General features: G+C 44.1%; 1 protein-coding gene across 1 annotated transcript in view; it reads left to right on the top strand.

The window, feature by feature from the left end:
• The window catches only part of LOC144506409 (glutamate receptor ionotropic, kainate 1-like), a 367,974-nt gene that overhangs the window by 216,978 nt on the left and 131,066 nt on the right, over positions 1–19,930 (top strand). Inside the window, exon 6 of the mRNA XM_078232482.1 lies at positions 16,441–16,614. Within this exon, the coding sequence (XP_078088608.1) occupies positions 16,441–16,614 (174 nt within the window). The remainder of the gene's footprint in view (positions 1–16,440; positions 16,615–19,930) is intronic.

Here is a 19,930-nt window from a genome sequence, read left to right as displayed (position 1 = left end):
CTTCTGCAGCCAACTGCAGTGCAAGCAGAGCATTGAATCTTGTACCCAGTGTAGTCATTGTAACTGAGTTTAGTAGCAGACTGCTTATCAGAAAAATCAAGCAGCCTGCAGCTTCTGCTGCAATGCAGGATTTGAATGAGATTTGGGAACACACCACACATGCATATGAGCCTTTGTGAAATGTTGCAAGGTCTATTTAAACATCAGGAATGCTGGAATTAATGAACTCAACATTGCTAATCTATGGCTTCATCACCATAATGCTGACGAGACTTTTCCTCTCACCAGTAATTTAGCAGCATGCAATAACAATAGGTTTAGTTTGTTCTTAACCCTCAAAAGACATAGATTCACTGTAATTATATTTTTGAGTCTTCTCTTCCTTTTTATGCTTTACGTCTTGGATTATTCTAGTAGGTGAATTCCGATTTACTAATCTTTCCCAAGTACATTTGCCAGCCTTGATATCCAAGTAGCTCTCAGTAAAATTATAATTTCAGGATAATGAACAGAGCACCCTTTCTATTATATGCCTGAGCTGTTAGAATTTTCCCTATGCCTGCAAAGCATCTTTCTGTCCCTCTCTCAAGATGTGCTATGATACAACAATGTGACACTGCAATTTAGATTGAAACTATTAAGTGAATTTATTCAACAAAAGATGAACAAATGAATAAATTACAGCAATATTTCTTGCTCGCCGAAAGGGAAAATATAAAAGATTAACGTTTGAATGCAAAAACATTCTTTTCTAAATAAAAATGCTGTTCACAGTGGCCCGAAGAATCTGCGCCACTGTTCCAGCAGAATGCCAGAAGGACCAGCAACCGAGCCTGCCACCTTGAGACACCAGATTAGGACTTACTGTCAAGTTTCTGGGATAGTCTGATGGGATAGAGCTTCCTCCCATTCCTGATAAGTCACCAACAAATTTAGAACAGTGGGGCGGTATAACTGACACTTCGTAACTGGGTCAATGTATGTTAGACATAGTGAAGACCAGGAATACTGACTGGTTGATGAATGGTGAGCTGGTTGATGTGGAGTCCACATCAAGATCTTGACCTGCACTCATAAAGGTTTGGCCAGCCAATTTTTGTTTGAAGCTTTGATAAGGGGATTTGTAATTATATATTTCACTTTGGATGGGTGGATGGGTTGATTGAGGGGGGCTAAAGTAAGCAGTCTTTCCTGCTTTGCACTGGCTCAGGACAATTACTGGGGCATGTTCTGGCTTCTTTGATGACATCCTTGGTGAAGATCCAGGACCAGTGGATCTTGAACATTCACCAAGATGCAACCTTTGCAGATCTGCAGGACCAGTGTTTATTTTCTCCTGGTACTCCTTACAACTTCAGGAGCTAATCTGAATGATAGCTCTTGGAGACTCCAGTTGATTCCTCTGATTAAAACAGATCCGTTCTTTAAATGTCCCCAAATGCAATTACCGGCACTTACTGGATTTAAATAATTTTTGCCCATGTTGAAAAATAACTAGCAGTTATAGAATCATAGGAACCACATCAGCCTTTTAGCCCCTCAAGCATGTTTCAGCATTCAATGAGATCAGGGTTGATCTGTGACCTACCTCCATATACCCATCAATGCCCCATATTCCTTAATACCTTTAGTTAGCAAAAATGGATTAGTTTCAGATTTAAAATGAACAATTAAACTAGTATCAATTGCTATTTATGGAAGAGAGTTCCAAACCCTTACCATGCTTTATATGTAGAAGTATTTCCTGACTTTACTCCTGTACAGCCTGGCTCCAATTTTTAGCCCATGCCCTATTTTGTCTGAAATTCTCTAACCAATGGAAGTAGTTTCTCTCTATCTTTCCTCAGTTCCCCTTACTATCTTGAAAATTTCAATCAAATCACCCGTTACTCTTAGAAATTCCAGGAAATTCAACCCTAGGCTGGAATTTTCCAACTCAGCCCCTCCCACTCCCGTGGTGGAGACAGCTTGGCATTAGCCACCGGCAGGATCTTCCAGTCTTGACAAAGTCTACAGCGTTTTGCATGGCCACCCCTATCCCATGACAGGAAACCCTTGGTGGGAATTGACTTCAGAGGGAACTGAGGATCTCACCCCCGGGGAGGGCCATAAGGTCCCTCCCCTAGTTTGATCCTAATTTATGTAATCTCTCCTTGTAATTTAAATTTTGGAGTCCACTTATCTTTCTGGTAAATCTACCCTGTACTCCCGCCAAGGTTAATATGTCCTTCTTAAAGTGTGGCGCCCAGAACTGAACATAGTATTCTGGATCTGGCGGAATCAAGGCCTTGCATAGCTTGACATTTACTCCCTTGTATTTCAGTCCTCTAGACATAAATGCATGCAATCTATTTGGCTTTTTAATTATTTTCTGTACCTGATCATGAAATTTTATTGATCTACAGCCCCCAAAGTCTCCTTAGGCTGCCACTGTTTTTCAGCTCTGCACCATTTCAGATTGGCAAATGGTAATTACATGTGAGACCAAGCATATTGGCTGACCATAAAGCGGGAGATTTAGGGCCCACTTAGTGATCCAAACCAGGATCTTGGCCTGTACTCCTGAAGATTTGGTCAATTAACAAGTCACATAATCTGAATTAACATGGGCCCTCCCTCAAGATTCATAGAACAAATCTGCAATTTTGATATAAAGTTAAAATTGGGATAAAGTTGTGCTGGTAAATACATTTCCTTCCAAACTACTTCTCCACTATTTCTCTGTCAAGAGAGCTAAATATCCATCTCCCTCAGTCCCCACTGGCTGCTATTTGTGTTCTTGGCCATGGCAAATTTTCCAAGATTGCAGCAATTATATATTTCAGGTGGGTATTTGGGACATTTTAAGCACAACTGGGGTGCCACTTGATTTTTTTTTAAATTAAAAATTGTCCCCATTTTCAAACTGACTAGATGCAGCTGGAATTGTTGTTCTCTGATCGTTTGCAACAGGGAACTGACCTCTTAAATTTGAAGTGTTCTATAATGCCCCTCGCAATGACAAGGTGAGAATGACAAGAACCACATTGAATAGTTCCCTCATTAGCACAGTGCCATTATACACCAATCCAAGCCCATCCTGAAATGATTCAAATATTCCAAAGGGTAGGAACATAGAGCAGGATTTTCAGCACTTGCCAAGGGTAGGATTAGAGGTGGGCGGGAGCTAAGAATAGTGTCGTCGGTCTGCATGCTGGTTCCTCAGCTCCAACTCACCTCCAGGCCAATTTATAGAGGTGGAATTGAGAGCAGAAAGACCCCACCCATTCACAGCAGGTAGCTAACGTGGCTCATTAAGAGTCACCTGAGGCCAATTAAATGAGGCCCGCTACAGACGGCCTTAGAGGCCCTGCCCATAGTGGTGGCAAAGGCCATTTTAAAAAGTTGGAGAGTGTGCCTCCATCTCTTACCTTACATCGCAGCCTGCTGCCCCTTTCAAGCTGAAAAGCCCTTGATCAGCCCTCTAGTTTTGAAAACTCAGCTGTCATCTTTAATTGAATGGTGAGCTTGTCTCCAGGCCAATTATAGGACCATCCCTGTGACGATCACAATGCTTCATTGCTTCCCCCCAGGGCGAGTTCCAGTCCCAGAAACAATCCCAGTCTCAGATTCTGGCCCCAGAGAGAAAATCCAAGCCTTAATGTATGTGAGTTCACTCCTAATTTTCACCGTAAGTTTTGAAGCAATTTTTGTCCCCTTAAGACTGGTGTCTAAATTAGAGGGGCATCTTTCTGTTTGTTTTGGAATGCATACCTGATCTATTTTTGTCACAGTCCCATCCTAACTCTATATATTATGAGGTAAGCTGAACTCATCAGTAGTATGGAAATTAAATAATTGCTCCATACTGTCTGCAGATTGAGTATCTCCCTGTGCTTTAACACTCAAACCAATGATCAATACTGTCCCCTGTGGAGCATTGACATTCATAAACCTCCATTCCTTCATCCTCACACATGAGGCTGTACAGGGCGAATTGTATTTTTTTCAATTATAACTCATTTTATTTCGCAAAGTTTTTATCAGTATTGCCCACTTTGGTATCTAGGGTTGCACCAACAGAACTCTACTTACCCTGATACATCTTGGACACACACACAACCCCATGGTCAGTGGTAAGCTAAACAGGATTCAGCCATGTAGCCTCTTCTTGTAAAGCTACAAGTTATAATTCATTAAGGAACATTTTTTTATTGCATTGTGTCTATTAATATACAGCAAACTAACCTAATAAATGGACAATGTCTCTATCAGGAACATTTGAAAATTCTTATCTAGTCCTGTTCTTTTAAAATATAACTAGTGGTATTCATTTTGGAGTGCTTCGTATTGGCCATAAATAACATATCGTCATATCTTAGTCCAGGATGTGCACTGCAAGGAGCTATGTATTTGGTGATATATTACTGCTACATATGTTGCTCTTAAACCTATTAGAGTGATATATTGACACCCTTCTGATCATCAGCACAGGCTCAATCTCTCTGTAATAAATCACGTAGAATACTAGCCCAACCTCTGGAAGAAACATAAATAACCTGCAGTCCTGTCAGAACATATGTAAATTACAGGGTGATTCTTGTGTATCATTCGTATTTTTGTGCCACCAGAAAGGCTTATTTTCATTTTTGACAGGCACTTGGAATTTTTCACCAGTGATCGCAGTCAATGTTAACCCTTTGAAAATTGTGGTAGTATTTATGCTTTACGTTTTGGTTTGTGTTCATTTGCAAGAACGCAAGAAATTGAACATTCAAGCATAAATATAGAAATATTTACCATTACACAATTAATAGACATTAATGCACTTGGAAAGTAATTTTCTGCAAGCTCTGTGATTGAGAAGAAAGGTTTAACAAGTTGCATTGGTCTTGGGAAATGGGGTGGTGTAGTGTTGGCACACTGACTTTTTAATTCTATAATCTGCATTTGATTGCAGCTCAAACTAATGGATTGAAGGATTCCTGCTATAGCCAGCTGTCAGCATTGGTCGTGATAGTCTCTTTGTAGGTGTGAGTCCATGGCTCCAAACCGCTCAGAATTTGTCACTTGGTTGACAGTCTCACAACAAAAGGGCCACTAGAATGACTGGAGTGAAGCGAATAAATAATGAGCTGGATTTTCTGGCTCCATAATTTGTGCTTTTGATCACGTTGATTTTAATGGGCATGAGGTTATGAACTGTAGAGCACAAAAAGTGATCACGCTGATGTAACTGGGGCTGATACTTTCAGGCTGGTTAAATGGATATGTTAAACCAGAATAGAGAAAGTTTTAACTTAAACTTTAATTGACACTATTACTGACTTCAGTATGTTTGATGCCAGTCAGATTATGGAAAAAAATTCCACTTGCCAGTGTGCTGAGCACAAAATCCACATATGACTTTTCTACAACAAAAAGAGAGGATGAAGATTTTCTGTAAACTGACCTTCCTTAAAATTCTCTCAGCTAAACTGAGGCTGCTAACTTTTGGTAATATATTGTGCATTGGCAGAGCAATCTTCACGACAATGGGGAGGGCCCAACTTTTTCGGATAATAATTCTGGCATTTTGCCTAATGGTGCCCACCAGCCCTGAGTGTGCAGAAAAGTGAAAGGGCATCTAATTTGCCCATACATCCTTCCCTTCCAGTGCCAATCTGCCTCATATACAAAAGAACACTAATGCCCATTTAGCTTTGCAGGAAAGGGGGCTTTACCTCATGGGCCCTCTGACCTCAACGATGCTCCCCATGGCTCTCTATCTGAAGGAAACAATCAAAGAAATTTAAAGAAATAATCTTATTTTCTTTACATCCAGGTCGGTTCCTTGGACTGGGACCTCAATATGAAGTGTGCCTCACTTCTCAGAGTCCAAATTTTGCCACTGGAGTGGCAACATCTGGCCTAGGGCATCCTTGCCCATGGCTCCATCTCCAAGCCATTTTCCTTGTCAGACGAATACGTTTTCAGCAATCAAGCTGGCCTTTCAGATTGGAAAAATCTCAAACTCCTGAGACCTGGCATGACTGTTATTTCCCAGGTTGTTCTACTCGTCCCGCATCAGAGTTTCTGCAGGAGACTGATAGAAATCATGAGGGATTTCAGCCCTGCACTTAATAATAGCATAGAGGGAGAGTTGGGAATTATTGGTTGTGGGGGGATGGTATGGTAATTTTGGTAATAATGTGTAAATGATGCATTAATTTCTGATCAATAAGATCTTGGCATTACACATGATAACTGGTAATTGTATATTAACTGAATGTTTAATTGCATTCAATGCCTGGGGATTTACCTGTGCACATATATAGAGGAACAATCTTAAACTGTTGTTATTGGATTGGAGCTGCACAATATCAAATGTGCGTCTCTAAATGCTAGCTTGTAAGCATACAAAAACTCACTCCAGTTATATCCTTTACCACATGGGCTATCTGAGTGGCAACAATAGTTTGGCACTGCTGGAGACCTTGACTCTTTTTCTCCCTCATCTTTGATAACATGGGTGCACCACAACCAGAGAAGGTGCCATTCGTACAAAAAAAGATAATGTAAGTGAAGAAAGAGTTTGAGCATAATTAGTGCAAGCTTGCATTGCCCCCAACCACAGAACATGGGCATGAGGTTACTGAGAAGCTGAATGAAATATCTAGCAGTTCCTGGATTGGTGCCAAGAAGGATTTAATGATGTTCATAACAGAGCCAAGAAGAGCACATTGAAGTGCTGCAAGAAATGGCACCTATAGGGGACTGAAAGTACCTGCAGGCTTTGGTGGAGAGTGGTTGGATATAATTGAAGACTACAATGTTGGGTGAAGCACTGTCTGATCTGGTAAATGTCTATTAGTTTATAAAGTGCATTATTCATAATATACAAAATACAAGGCTCCCCAGTTTCATAAACAGTCATATTTTACATTTATGACATTTGGACCAAAAAAGTGTCATTCTACGTGTGCCTTCACAGTTTAGATTGAACTACTGAAGATTCCAAAATCTTCCACCTCCCCCAGAATTTATCATGGCAAGTAAAGGTACTACATTGTAAGCACTGACCACAACACCTGACCACCTAGTACCCGACAATATGATGCTACAGAGGAGAAAATGCCTTCTCTTCAAACTGGAAAGAGAAAGGGCCATGATGCTGGAATGAGGAATAAGTGCAAACTAATCCCCAAGACTTTATGGTCAAGGAATAAACTGTGTTGCAACAATGGTATGTTGTCATTGGAGATCTCTGATCTTCAAGGAAGCATATTATAGAACTGTCCATTTTTTGAACAATAACACAGCAAACGGTGATGCAAAGAGGTTTAGATTAGAATTTCTCTTGACAGAATTATCAGGCTACTGTACAAAACAGTGTAAATAATGTGCCTTTAACATTAGAGTCAAGCTATGCAGCTTAATTTAATGGGTACTGTTATAGAGTGTTACAATAAACATCTTATTTGAAATGCATTTGCTGATGTCTGTAACGTTTGTGCACAGTGACGTCATTGGTACTGCAGGCTTTGCAGGTTTGACAAGGGACGTGTGTACGAGCTGCTCTTCCTTGTCCTGAAATTTTGCTGTATTTTATTTTAACGTTTCTTTATTTATAAAGCAGTTTGAATATTCGACTCCCTTTTGTGGCTGAGGATATCACATCATTTTGGTGAGGAGGAGAAAACAGCACTTTAAAAAAGAAATGGAGAAATAAGCGGAACAGAACAATTCAACGATCAGCAAGGTAGCACAAAGACTTGCAGGCAGTTCTAGGGTTCAAACCAACAGGTTCTCGTGGGTTTTACCGAAGAAACAAGTTAGCAGCACCGTGGCAATGTTCAGGACTATCAGTGAGTTTGTGGAAGAGAATAGGGACTGATCTTGAATATGTGGAAAGGTTAGAACTTTTTCGTGGCAAATGGAATTGCAGATGAGGCTAAAATGGCTCAATTCTCCTGATTGTGAGTGAACATTGCGAACAACAGCCAAGAAGCAAAAGAATGTCTCCTGGTGGTAAAAGGGAAAGGACCTAGTTTATTAGTGTGACTGCATCAGAAAAATTCGGTTGAACTGGGGTGAGATTAAGCGCACACAGGTGACAGAGGATGTCATCCAGAAATACCCTGAGGTGTTAAAGGATGAACTGGGTACATTGCATGGCACTACAGTTCAGTTGTTCACAGATCCTCAGGCTGCTCCTTGCTTTTTCAAGCCCAGAACGGTGCCTATGCTATGAAAGGCAAAGTGGAGGAGGAGCTGGGTGACTACAAAGGTTTTGGAATCATTGAGTCCATTCAGTTCTCATATTGGGAGCTCGAGTTGTCCCTATTCTTGAAAGAGATGGTCCTGTGCGCACATGTGGAGATCACAAGCTTACCATTAATCAGGCTTCCAAGTTAGACGCTTGCCCATTGCCGAGGGTGCAAGGTCTGTTTTTAACCCTTGCAGAAGAAAAGACCTATCAAAGCTTGACATGAGTCATGTCTACCAGCAACTCTGACTAGAGGAGGACAAAAGCAATACGTCAAGATCAACCCTCACTGATCTCAGGCAGAGTGGCAGCGAGTTCAAGTTCAATCTTCTGGTTTTTGGGATATCCTCCAGTCCAGTGATCTTTCATAGGGCAATCTGTTACAAGGCATTCCCCGTTTACTTGGATGACATCTTAATTACCCGAAAACTGAGGAGCACCTCAGCAACCTAGATCAAGGGCCCGATTTTACCATCAAGTTGCGCCCGTTTTCGGGCATGAAAACTTGGTAAAGTCAGGCAGGAGGCGAGTAGCGTAATCCGCGACCCCCTTCACGCCGGTTCCCCCTTTACCCCAAGGCCCAGAAATGGCCGCGATCAGGACCGTGCCCGAAACGGGCACGATGGGCATTTAAATACATTTGCATGCATTTAAGTTGACTTAATAGGCTGCACGTCCAACCTTACTAGGTCTCCCCCCTTTACCACCATGTTTGCCGTCCAGAATCAGCGCGAAACAGACATGCTGCACAAAAGTCCGATTTGGGCGCTCCAGTTACTGAGGAGGTAAGGCTCTCTACTTGAGATTGGTTTGGGTGGGTGGGGGGGGGGGGAGGGTTTCCAACGGCTCTCTGTTTGAGATCGGTGGGGTGGGGGGAAGGGGGCTCCACTGCCACTCTGCCTGAGATCAGTGGGGGCGGGGGTAAGGGGGGGATTCGCTGCCACTCTGCCTGAGATCAGTGTGAGGGAAGGGGGCGTCTGCTGCCACTCTGCCAGAGATCAGTGAGGGGGAAGGGGGCGTCTGCTGCCACTCTGCCAGAGATCAGTGAGGGGGAAGGGGGCGTCTGCTGCCACTCTGCCAGAGATCAGTGGGGTGAAAAGGGGCCCGCTGCCACTCTGCCTGAGATCAGGGGGGTGGGGGTAAGGGGGGGATTCGCTGCCACTCTGCCTGAGATCAGTGCGAGGGAAGGGGGCGTCTGCTGCCACTCTGCCAGAGATCAGTGAGGGGGAAGGGGGCGTCTGCTGCCACTCTGCCAGAGATCAGTGAGGGGGAAGGGGGTCCGCTGCCACTCTGCCAGAGATCAGGGGGGTGGGGGGTGCTGGGGCGGTCCACTGCCACTCTGCCTGAGATAAGTGGGGGGGGGGAGGGGGGGGGGGGGAGTCCACTGCCACTCTGCCTGAGGTCAGTGGGGGGGGAGGGGAAGGGGGTCCGCTGCCACTCTGATTGCGATTGGAAGGGGGGAAGGGCCTGTCATCGGTCTGGGTGGCGGGGGACTGGGGGGGATAGGGGGTCAGTCATGTTGTGGGGGGGTGGGGCAATGTCTGTGGGGGTCGGGGGGGGGCATTAGCTGGTCAGGAGGGATGTGGCTAGGGAGCTGCATTCTATCATTTTTTTCTATGCGTATGCTCAGTTGGAGGTGCTGATCGGAGCTGCAGGATTTCAGACGTGTTAAGCCCTGCCCACAGGCTTCTGCAGTGTGATTCGGAATCACTACTATATTTTCAAGCAGAGTACGAATGGGGGCACCTGAGAACGGGTCTAAAAGTCAGATCTGAAACACTCCCAGCTTCAAGTTGGCCCAGCATTTAGAATCAAAATGGTAAAATAAGGCCCCAAGTGTTAGAGGTTTTCAGAGGTATAACTGCACCTGAAGTGTAGCAGATGCATTTTCCAGACACCAAGTGTGGAATATCTAGATCACAGAATCACAAGGCAGGGTCCACCCACTGTGGAGGAAAACGTTTTGAGTTATTAAGGAAGCTCCAAATCCCAAGAACGTGTCAGGGTTCAGGTCATTTCTGGGTATGGTACATTAATATGGAAGTTTTTTGCTAGACCTTTCAACAGTGTTGGCTCCACTGTATCTAATATTTACAAAGAAACCAAACGGCAGTGGAGGCCAGCACAAGAGAAATCTTTCAAGGGTGTGAAAGCGTTGCTAAGATCAACTAATCTGCTAGTTCCTTTTGATCAAGACACATAACTCGTTCTGCCTTATTGTGCTTTGTTGTGTTGGGGCAGTACCCTCTCATATGATGGAGGATGGGTCAGAAAAACAAACTGGTTTTGCATCAAGTATACTGACGACAGCTAAGATCGGATATTCAGTTAGACAAGGAAAGTCTAACCGTTGTTTTCGCTAGAAGATGGTTTCATCAGCACCTATATGGTCGTACTTCATATATGTACTGATCACAAGCCATTGTTAAGTCTTTTCAGTGAATCTAAGTGCATTCCTCCGATGGCTTCAGCGAGAATACAGTGCTAGGCTCTCACATCGTCATCCTACTAATAACATTGTGTACAGGGCAGAAAAGAACAATGCAAATGTGGTTAGCACTGCTGCTTCACAGCTCCAGGGACCTGGATTCGATTCCCGGCTTGGATCACTGTCTGTGTGGAGTTTGCACATTCTCCTCGTGTCTGCGTGGGTTTCCTCCGGGTGCTCCGGTTTCCTCCCACAGTCCAAAGATGTGCGTGCTAGGTCGATTGGCCATGTTAAAATTCCCCCTTAGTGTCCTGAGATGCGTAGGTTAGAGGGATTATGTGGGGATGTGGGGATGGGCCGGGGTGGGATTGTGGTCGGTGCAGACTTGATGGGCCCAATGGCCTCTTTCTGCACTGTAGGGTTTCTATGATTATTTCTATGATTAAATGCAGGTGCACTGGGTCATCTTCCTTTATCTGATGTGCCAACCTAGGTGTTATTCCCTCTGGAGACAACTTTCTTACTTGAGGGACTTTCACATTCTCCAGTAAGTGCTAAACAAATTAAGCAATGGACAAACAGGGATCTTATCTTATCTTGCCTAAGGTGAAGAAATTCCTGATGCATGAATGGCGTATGGCTGTAGAGGATAATGAGCTGAGACTATATGCAAGGCGGAAAGGCGGCATGATGGTTGCATTCCTTGGGGGTCCAGCGTGGTTGTCCTACCCCCTGGCCATTGGATGAAGTCCATGAGGCACATCCAAGTGTCTCCTTAATGAAAGGTCTAGCCAGGTCATACGTTTGGTGGCCTAATATGGATCAAGATTTGGAGAACAAAATGAAATCCTGTTGTGTGTGTCAATTTAACCAGAAGCTGACGCATCAGCACCACTATATCCTTGGGAGTGGCCTGATCATCCGAGACTTCTAGAGTCATAAAGGCTTACTGAATGGGAACAGGCCCTTCAGCCCAACTTGTCCATGCCGCCTAGTTTTTACCATTAAGCTAGTCCCAATTGTCCGCATTTGGCCCATATCCCTCTATACCCATCTTACCCATGTAACTGTCTAAACGCTTTTTAAAAGGCAAAATTGTACCCGCCTCTACTGCTGCCTCTGACAGCTTGTTCCAGACACTCACCACACTCTGAGTGAAATAATTGCCCCTATGGACCCTTTGACATCTCTCTCACCTCTAGTTTTAGACTCCTCTACTTTTGGGAAAAGACATTGCCCCTCATTATTTTATAGATCTCTACGTCACCCATAAGCCTCCTACGCTCCAGGGAAAAAAGTCCGAGTCTATCCAGCCTCTCCTTATAACTCAAAACATCAAGACCCGTTGGCATCCTAGTAAATCTTTTCTGTACTCTTTCTAGTTTAATAATATCCTTTCTATAATAGGGTGACCAGAACTGAACACAATGTTCCAAGTGTGGCCCTACTAATGTCTTGTGCAGATTCAACAGGACGTCCCAACTCCTGTATTCAATGTTCTGACCAATGAAACCAAGCATGCTGAATGCTTTCTTCACCACTCTGTCTGCCTGTGATTCTACTTTCAAGGAGCTATGAATCTGTACCCCAGATCTCTTTGTTCTATAACTCTTCCTATCGCTCTACCATTAACTGAGTAGGTCCTGCCCCGATTCAATCTACCAAAATGCATCACTTCACATTTATCTAAGTTAAACTCCATCTGCCATTCATTGGCCTACTGGCCCAATTGATCAAGATCCCATTGCAATCCTAGATAACCTTCTTCACTGTCCACTATGCCACCAATCTTGGTGTCATCTGCAAACTTACTAACCATGTCTCCTAAATTCTCATCCAAATCATTAATATAAATAACTAATAACAGTGGACCCAGCAACTACCATTAAACCGCCATACGCCTGACAATGCCAAGGACCTAACTGGAAGATTCCAGTTGGCCTTTAAATTATTTTAACATGCTACCTGCCAAATCCAGATGGGAAGCTGTGTCCGCCGCATTCCCAATCCAGCCTTGTCTCAAGGAAAATGGCTTGGGAGTGGGATGGTGCAAGCAAACAGCCCAAAATTACCCCCTGCCTCTATTCCCACTTCCTCATCACAGTTAAAGTCCTGCTCCACTCCCCACTCCCCCCAACACCATACCTGTGGTAACGTCAGCCACAAAACATAGTTGAGTGTGTGTTAATAAATTCATACTGTTTTACATATAAAGAAACATTGGAATATACTAGAGAAAGTATACCGGTCTCTGAGGTACACCACTGGTCACAGGCTCCAGTCTGATAAACAACCACTCTCTGCCTTCTGTCATCAAGCCAATTTTGTATCCATTTGGCTGCCTCACCCTGGATCCTGTAAGATTTAACCTTATGCAACAACTTACCATGTGGTACCTGGTCAAATGCTTTGCTAAGGTCCATGTAGATAATGTCAACTGCACTGCCCTCATCTACTTCATGATGATTTTGCAAGATCTTTCATGGATGCACATTCCAGGTGGTTAGAAGCACACATCATGAGCAATATTACAGCTCCCTGCACCATAGAGAAACTACGCCAAGTTTTTGCAACTCATGGCTTAAAGTAGTGCTTCTTATTGTCTTCCAGTGGAGTCTACTTCAGGAGAGGGACACTCATGCACAGATACTCAACCTACTCCTGCATCCAAATGTTCAGCTGAACTAAATCAAGCATCACCAGAGTTGACACTGTCACCAGTGGTATTGCGCAGATCACAATATAGTTGCCAAGTTGCTGAAAGACTGAAGCATAGTTAAGACATTGGTTTCATTGGTTTTCCATCCTTATGAGGGGGAGAAGTGTTACAGAATGTTATTTTAAGCATCTTTTTGTTTAATTTGCTGATGTCTGTAACGATTGTGCACATGCGGGGAGTGACGTCACTGGTAGTGTGGGTTTCGCCGGCTTAGTCTTCCATGAGGGATCGGTATACGAGCTGCTGCTCCTCACCCTGAGTTCTTTCTGTAGTATGTTCCAATGTTACTTTATATATAAAGCAGTATGAATTTATTAACGCACTCAACTACATTTTGTGGCTGACGTTACCACAGGTATGGTGTCGGGGGGAGTGGGGAGTGGAGCAGGACTTTAAATGTGATGCGGAAGTGAGAATGGAGGCAGGGGGGTAATTTTGGGCTGTTTGCTTGCACCATCCCACTCCCGAGCTAGTTTCCTCAAGGCAAGGCTGGGTTGGGTGTGCGGGGAATCATAGCTTCCCACCTGGAATTGGCAGGTAGCATGTTAAAATAATTTAAAGGCCAACTGGAATCTTCCAGTTAGGCCCTTGGTGCTGTCAGGGGTATGGCGGTTTCATGGCTGTGATTCTCAATGCCAAACTCTGGGGGGATTCAAGATGACTTGGCAACTGTGGCCATTTTTTATTTCAAATTCTGATGTTGCTGAGAAGACACTTCAAGATGGAGGCACCCGCTCTGTCCCTTTCCTGCAATGTAAGAAGTCTCACAACACCAGGTTAAAGTCCAACAGGTTTATTTGGTAGCAAATACCATAAGCTTTCGGAGTGCTGCCCCTTCGTCAGATGGAGTGGAAATCTGTTCTCCAATAGTGCACAGAGACACAACATCAAGTTACAGAATACTAATTAGAATGCAAATCTCTACAGCCAGCCAGGTCTTAAAGATACAGATAATGTGGGTGGAGGGAACATTAAACACAGGTTAAAGAGATGTGTATTGTCTCCAGACAGAACAGCTAGTAAGATTCTGCAAGATCAGGGGGAAAGCTGTGGGGGTTACTGATAATGTGACATAAATCTAACATCCCGGTTTAGGCCGTCCTCATGTGTGCGGAACTTGGCTATCAGTTTCTGCTCAGCGACTCTGCGCTGTCGTGTGTCGTGAAGGCCACATTGGAGAACGCTTACCTGAAGATCCAAGGCTGAATGCCTGTGACTGCTGAAGTGCTCCCCCACAGGAAGAGAACAGTCTTGCCTGGTGATTGTCGAGCGGTGTTCATTCATCCGTTGTCGTAGCGTCTGCATGGTTTCCCCAATGTACCATGCCTCAGGACATCCTTTCCTGCAGCGTATCAGGTAGACAACGTTGGCCGAGTTGCAAGAATATGTACCGTGTACCTGGTAGATTGTGTTCTCACGTGAGATGATGGCATCCGTGTCGATGATCCGGCACGTCTTGCAGAGGTTGCTGTGGCAGGGTTGTGTGGTGTCGTGGTCACTGTTCTCCTGAAGGCTGGGTAGTTTGCTGCGGACAATGGTCTGTTTGAGGTTGCGTGGTTGTTTGAAGGCAAGAAGTGGGGGTGTGGGGATGGCCTTGGCGAGATGTTCGTCTTCATCAATGACATGTTGAAGGCTCCAGAGGAGATGCCGTAGCTTCTCCGCTCCGGGGAAGTACTGGACGACGAAGGGTACTCTGTCCACCGTGTCCCGTGTTTGTCTTCTGAGGAGGTCGGTGCGGTTTTTCGCTGTGGCGCGTCGGAACTGTTGATCGATGAGTCGAGCGCCATATCCTGTTCTTATGAGGGCATCTTTCAGCGTCTGGAGGTGTCTGTTGCGATCCTCCTCATCCGAGCAGATCCTGTGTATTCGGAGGGCTTGTCCGTAGGGGATGGCTTCTTTTACGTGTTTAGGGTGGAAGCTGGAGAAGTGGAGCATCATGATGTTATCCGTGGGCTTGCTGTACAGTGAGGTGCTGAGGTGACCATCCTTAATGGAGATGCGTGTGTCCAAGAATGCAACCGATCCGGAGAGTAGTCCATGGTGAGTCTGATGGTGGGATGGAACTTGTTGATGTCATCATATAGTTGTTTCAGTGATTGCTCACCATGAGTCCACATCATCCTTTCCTGCAATGGCAGGCTGCCACTCTTTCCTCCCTGGAGAGCCTCCTATTAGCCTTCCAGCTTCAGGAGCCTGCTTGCTGTTCTGAATTGGATAACAAGCAAACCCTCTGGCCACTATTTGGCCAAACCAGGCACAGTCGATGTCAGGTGACTGCTCACAACATGGTGTGGCTTCGAGACCTGTATTTGACCCCAATGTTGGGGTCCTGACCCAAAATGCAAAGCCACTATCGGTGTTGATTTACAATTTTCTCTCACTGCTGGGTAAGGAAACCTAAGTGCTGAATACAATTTGCACTTCATCCTTGTTTGACTAACATAGCAGCTGGCGTACCTTCAGCTTGGAGTGTTAGTTTGACAGAGATTAGGGATGGCTCACAATCTGTACTGCATCAAATGATTAACAGCATCCTGGATGTCATTCATATCTTGCTGATTCCCATAAGGCTGTAAAATTTGATTTGGAACCATTAGGACTGTCTGATCTGAGTTATCTACAATAGTGTCAAATATAAGTTAGCCTCCATTACATAACATTACTGGCGAGTGAAGTAACGAATATCTGTGTATCTGTTTCTAACCTCATTCTTCCAATGGGAACCGAGCATATCTGTTCCCTCTCTTCAAGTAACCAGAATCTGAGCACAAAAGGGCACTGAAGGGTCAACTCAATGGTAAACGTATTAATTAAAGCAAATGCATTCATTCAAATGAACGCAGTTGTTATCTCTTGGTTGCTGTTTATGTTTCTGTCAATTTATGTTGAGTATTTTTAAAACAACATTCCAGTGGTTGTAATGACCAGAAATGCTGTCACCCTACCCAAGAGCAAGACCCTGCACTTTGTAACAAACATCTAGTAATTTTTACCCTATGATCTATCATTGTTAAGTAGAGTGTAATTGTCAATTAAAATTTCTGCCTTGTGGTCAATCTCTTGCAGGATCTGTTTGCATTGAACCTGGACCCCTATCGATACAGTGGTGTCAATATGACAGGGTTTCGCCTCCTAAATATAGGCAATCCACGTGTTGCATCTATTATTGACAAGTGGTCCATGGAACGGCTTCAAGCACCACCCAAAGCTGAGTCAGGGCTCTTGGATGGGATGATAACAGTAAGTGTCTGGTAAATGAACCAAAATAATTTTAGGTTTCTATGTAGTTATAAATGAAATAATGTAACATGTGTTTTGGAAAACAGTTGCTGTTAAATTAATATTTTATTTTCTCCCTAAGATACAGATTGCTGCAAATTGTGATTTTTTTTTGCCAAAGAGTGGGAGAAGTAAAAATATTTTCTGTTTGATACTCCAGTGATTGTCCATTCCGTTCGAGTGGAGATTATTGCTATTTAACGAGTGTTCTTTCTGGTCTCCACAGGAGATTTCTACTGAAAGACCTCATGTCATATTCATTCTAAATAGAGAAGTAGGGCAGCACTGCAGCAAAAAAGCGAATGGGTTAATCTTGTGATTCAGGCATACATGCTTCATTAGGCTGTTGCATTTGATAAAAGAAAAGCAGAACGAGGTACCAGCTGAGATTACACACCTTTACAGCTGTTGACAAATGGAATTAGTTCTAGTAGTCTTGGTCCAGATGGTGCAAATGAAAGAACAAAGCAGTAAATGTGCTGATCTGATCTCTGAGAGATACGCATGGAAAATGATACATACAGAAATGGGTGCCTCTAAAAGGCTGCATAATACAGGATGTTTGGCAAATCAAGACCAATAATGAAATGAAACTTTTTTAGGGGTTGATTGGTAGAATATTAGTTTATTAAAATTGTAGTAAGTCTTCCTGTATATTTTCCCAACAGATGTGAATGTGTATTAATGCTGCTAGTGTCATTCTGGAGTCTAAAAGCAAGATTTTCTGCTCCTCCCCATGTCGGGCACCATGGTGGGCGAGAATGGAAAATGTTGCAAGAGCAGAAAAATCGGTTGTAAAACCAGTCAGCAATAGCTCTGTAGAGACTCCAATGGTGGGCCACACTTCCTGCTGTGCAACATCAGGAACATCTTTAACATATTTTTGAGTATCATTAATGCTCATTAAAAGGGCTCCTCACACTAATGTCTTTCACAACATGGGTATTGTGAACCTGGTGAGCCATACTTCTCCCGGGATTGGAGGTTCATTCACCTATCTAGTGCAGTCCATCAATGATTCTTCATTAGGCTCAGCTGCAAACACCACTTTTCTCTTGGGGTGGGGAGGGGTGAAGCAGCTATAAGGTGGGGGTGTCTTCAAGGTGCTTGCAGGGTGCGACTCCAGCTCGGAGGATGGACATTGGGGATTTGGGCTGTGGCAGCATAAGGGGTGAAGGTGGTGGTGTGGGAGGGAGGGCTCACACATTATTGGGGTGCTGTGAGGTGGGGGGGTGTTAGTGGGGAGGGTTTCTACATCACCTGTGCCAGAGGCCTCAAGATGGGAAGGGTCAAGGTCTATCTGGGTCGTAAGCACTTTTGTGCTCACAATGGGGTCAAAGTTTTGAGTGTAAGGATTGAGAGATAATGGAGTGAGGGAAACCTCAATATCCTGCTCTACCAGTACTTTGGGAGAGATTTGCACGCTTGCACAGTGAGGGGCCAAGCAGGTCTGCCACTGGGACCCCAGCACCACCATTTTACAACATGAAGCAAACAATTTAAATGAGGATGAACTCCAGGACCGTCCAGCTGATATGAGTATTTCCAGATGAGAAGAGATGCACAGCTGATACAGATTATAAATCCTTATTCATAATTCAGGAAAGCAGGAAAAGTACAAATGAATGGCACTCATGTGAGATTAATACCAATAAATGGCACTAATCCATCACCCTTGGCCTCAAAGTCAGCAGAGCAAGAAGGGAGTCAGGAGCAATTGGATGACTTAATCTGCCTCAAATACTGGTTACAATCATTCCCCTCATTGGTGCACCCAAGAGCAGAAACAGCCCCTGCACCACCAGCCCCAAATAATCTCAATTCTTGACAAAACACCTAAGGGCAAAGAGTCTAATGTTTTCATCTAAAGGGGAGAGGGAAGGCTAATGTTGAAGCATACCTAGCCTGCGTGTGACCTGATTATTTGCCTGCACTATTACCAAATTCATCCGTGACGCGTTAGTCATCTGGAAAGAAATGGGACCTTTGGAGATTCATGATGACACGAGCCTTTCTCTCATGTATGCTGCAGAGAGAGACCATCAGCGAGATGGATGCTGTATTGATTACAATTTCCATTATCATATACAGTCAGGAGATAAAGAGGAGAAGACAATGATGGCAGTGTCAGATGTGCCAAAAACAACAGATTGATTCTCAAGAGCAAGGGGTAGCAGGGCCCTTTCCACATGCCCAATGTGCGGCTCCTTGAAGTGTCATGCATAGGCACTTTGCAAGACCCCGGCTTTATAGGCTATGTACATCTTTCCTGCAGATGAGTGAGAGACACTGTCGCTGATGCATCCACATTTTCAGGATCAAGTGGCTCACAATGCCACATTTTTCATGACATGATACCACAGGAACAAGGAGGACATCATTGCCAGTAGCTGTGAAAGTCACCACAACCTGAACTTCTACACCAATAGCTCTTCCTGGGCTTAACTGGTGATCTTTGTGGGATCTCTCAGGTTTCCACACATAAGTACATCCGGGAGGTAATATACGCTCTCTTTGTCAAGGTCCACAATTATGCGCATTTCGCAAGACATCGAGCAAGCCAGGCTGCCAGGGCACTGAGCTTTGCAGGTATTTCTGGATTCCCTCATTGACTGCAGTCATGTGGCCCTATGATCTCCCTCATAGCAAGCACTCCAACACATCAATAAGAAGAGCTTACATTTGCTAAATGTGCAGCTCGTGTGCAACCGCAACAAGCAAATCCTGTAGGTTTGCACAAGGTTTCCTGGAAGCTTCCACAAATTCCTAAACCTTAAGCAGATCACAGATCTCAGACATCTTCGAGGAACAACACAGCATCAAAAGTTGGCTCCTTGGGGACACTCTGATGATACCCGTCTAGAAGCCACAAACTGTCTTGGAGGGAAGGTACACTGATGTTCATGCTGATGGAGAGAAGGATGTTCATGCTGATACCTGAAAAACAGTGGAGCATATCACAGGAATTTTAAAAATGTGAATCTGATGCCTGAACGGGTCACTACAGCACAGTTCCAAGAGGATCTTATGTGGCATGGGTGTATAACCATGGTATATATCTTTGGAACTTGTAATTATGTATTTAATTGCACTGTGTTCAGGTTTATTGTATTCTCATTCTGCTCTTAGTTGCTGACATAGTCATAGCTAATTAAGGGCATTGCGTTTCATTCCCAATTAGATTCTCATGCTGAGGTTCTATCAATGCACCATTAATTGTCTCACATCATCAGTAGTGTTATCATTGAGTATTTTAACATGAGTATGTTTCAGCCTT

The sequence above is a fragment of the Mustelus asterias genome, chromosome 17, assembly GCF_964213995.1.
Source record: "Mustelus asterias chromosome 17, sMusAst1.hap1.1, whole genome shotgun sequence".
NCBI lineage: Eukaryota > Metazoa > Chordata > Chondrichthyes > Carcharhiniformes > Triakidae > Mustelus > Mustelus asterias.
This window is presented reverse-complemented; position numbering and strand designations above follow the sequence as displayed.